General features: G+C 41.8%; 1 protein-coding gene across 1 annotated transcript; it reads left to right on the top strand.

The window, feature by feature from the left end:
• Nucleotides 1-373: 373 nt before the first annotated feature.
• Nucleotides 374-2,356, top strand: LOC135275683 (60 kDa heat shock protein, mitochondrial-like). Its single transcript, XM_064378005.1, is given in 3 exon segments — nt 374-592; nt 594-1,914; nt 1,917-2,356. Coding segments are annotated over 3 exon segments (1,719 nt in total). The 3' UTR covers nt 2,096-2,356.

The raw sequence follows: 2,356 nt of genomic DNA, 5'->3' as shown, positions 1-2,356 counted from the left end.
ACAATGGCTCATGCCTGTAATTTCAACACTTTGGGAGGTTGAGTCGGGCAGATCATGAGGTCAGAAGATCAAGACCATCCTGGTCAACATAGTGAAATCCCATCTTTATTAAAATACAAAAAATTAGCCAGGTGTGGTGGCACGTGCCTGTAATTCCAGCTACTCAGGAGGCTGAAGCAGTAGAATCACTTGAACTCGGGGGCAGAGATTGCAGGGAGCCGAGATGGTGCCACTGCACTCCAGTCAGGTGACAGAGTAAGACTCTATCTCAAATAAATAAATAAATAAATAATAAAAAAATATTGATTCTGTCCCTCACTCGCCACAGACGACTTGCTTTTCCGCGCGCGCGCCCTGCAGCCACCCCGCAGAAATGCTTTGGTTACCCACCGTCTTTCGCCAGATGAGACTGGTTTCCAGGGTCCTGGCTCCTCATCTCACTCGGACTTACACCAAAGATGTAAAATTTGGTGCAGATACCCCAGCCTTAATGCTTCAAGGTGTAGACCTTTTAGCCGATGCCGTAGCTGTTACAATGGGGCCAAAGGGAAGAACAGTGATTATTGAGCAAAGCTGGGGAAGTCACAAAGTTAACAAAAGATGGTGTGACTGTTGCAAAGTCAATTGACTTAAAGGATAAATATAAAAATATTGGCGCTAAACTTGTTCAAGATGTTGCCAATAACACAAATGAAGAGGCTGGGGATGGCACTACCACGGCTACTGTACTGGCACGCTCTATTGCCAAGGAAGGCTTCGGGAAGATTAGCAAAGGTGCTAGTCCAGTGGAAATCAGGAGAGGTGTGATGTTAGCTGTTGATGCTGTAATTGCCGAACTTAAAAAGCAGTCTAAACCTGTGACCGCTCCTGAAGACATTGCACAGGTTGCTACAATTTCTGCAAATGGAGACAAAGAAATTGGGAATATCATCTCTGATGCAATGAAAAAGGTTGGAAGAAAGGGTGTCATCACAGTAAAGGATGGAAAAACACTGAATGATGAATTAGAAATTATTGAAGGCATGAAGTTTGATCGAGGCTATATTTCTCCATACTTTATTAATATATCAACAGGTCAGAAATGTGAATTCCAGGATGCCTATGTTCTGTTGAGTGAAAAGAAAATTTCTAGTGTCCCGTCCATTGTACCTGCTCTTGAAATTGCCAATGCTCACCGTAAGCCTTTGGTCATAATTGCTGAAGACGTTGATGGAGAAGCTCTAAGTACACTCGTCTTGAATAGGCTAAAGGTTGGTCTTCAGGCTGTGGCAGTCAAGGCTCCAGGGTTTGGTGACAATATAAAGAACCAACTTAAAGATATGGCTATTGCTACTGGTGGTGCAGTGTTTGGAGAAGAGGGATTGTCCCTAAATCTTGAAGATGTTCAGCCTTATGACTTAGGAAAAGTTGGAGAGGTCATTGTGACCAAAGATGATGCCATGCTATTAAAAGGAAAAGGTGACAAGGCTCAAATTGAAAAATGTATTCAAGAAATCATTGAGCAGCTAGATGTAACAACTAGTGAATATGAAAAGGAAAAACTGAATGAACGGCTGGCAAAACTTTCAGATGGAGTAGCTGTGCTGAAGGTTGGTGGGACAAGTGATGTTGAAGTGAATGAAAAGAAAGACAGAGTTACAAATGCCCTTAATGCTACAAGAGCTGCTGTTGAAGAAGGCATTGTTTTGGGAGGGGGTTGTGCCCTGCTTTGGTGCATTCCAGCCTTAGACTCATTGACTCCAGCTAATGAAGATCAAAAAATTGGTATAGAAATTATTAAAAGAACACTCAAAATTCCAGCAATGACCATTGCTAAGAATGCAGGTGTCGAAGGATTTTTGATAGTTGAGAAAATTATGCAAAGTTCCTCAGAAGCTGGTTATGATGCTAAGGCTGGAAATTTTGTGAATATGGTGGAAAAGGAATTATTGACTCGACAAAGGTTGTGAGAACTGCTTTATTGGCTGCTGCTGGTATGGACTCTCTGTTAACTACAGCAGAAGTTGTTGTCACAGAAATTCCTAAAGAAGAGAAGGACCCTGGAATGGGTGCAATGGGTGGAATGGGAGGTGGTATGGGAGGTGGCATGTTCTAACTCCTAGAATAGTGCTTTACCTTTATTAATGAACTGTGACAGGAAGCCCAAGGCAGTGTTCCTCACCAATAACTTCAGAGAAGTCAGTTGGAGAAAATGAAGAAAAGGCTAGCTGATGTTTAAGACATCGCTATAACCATCAGTTACTGGTTTCAGTTGACAAAATACATAATGGTTTATTGCTGTCATTGTCCATGCCTACAGATAATTTATTTTGTATTTTTGAATAAAAAGACATTTGTATATTCCTGACACTGGGTA

Source organism: Aotus nancymaae, unplaced genomic scaffold, assembly GCF_030222135.1.
Source record: "Aotus nancymaae isolate 86718 unplaced genomic scaffold, 86718_ANA_hifiasm-v0.15.2.pri h1tg000018l, whole genome shotgun sequence".
NCBI lineage: Eukaryota > Metazoa > Chordata > Mammalia > Primates > Aotidae > Aotus > Aotus nancymaae.
The sequence above is the reverse complement of the archived record's forward strand: the minus strand, read 5'-3'. Positions and strand labels throughout refer to the sequence as shown.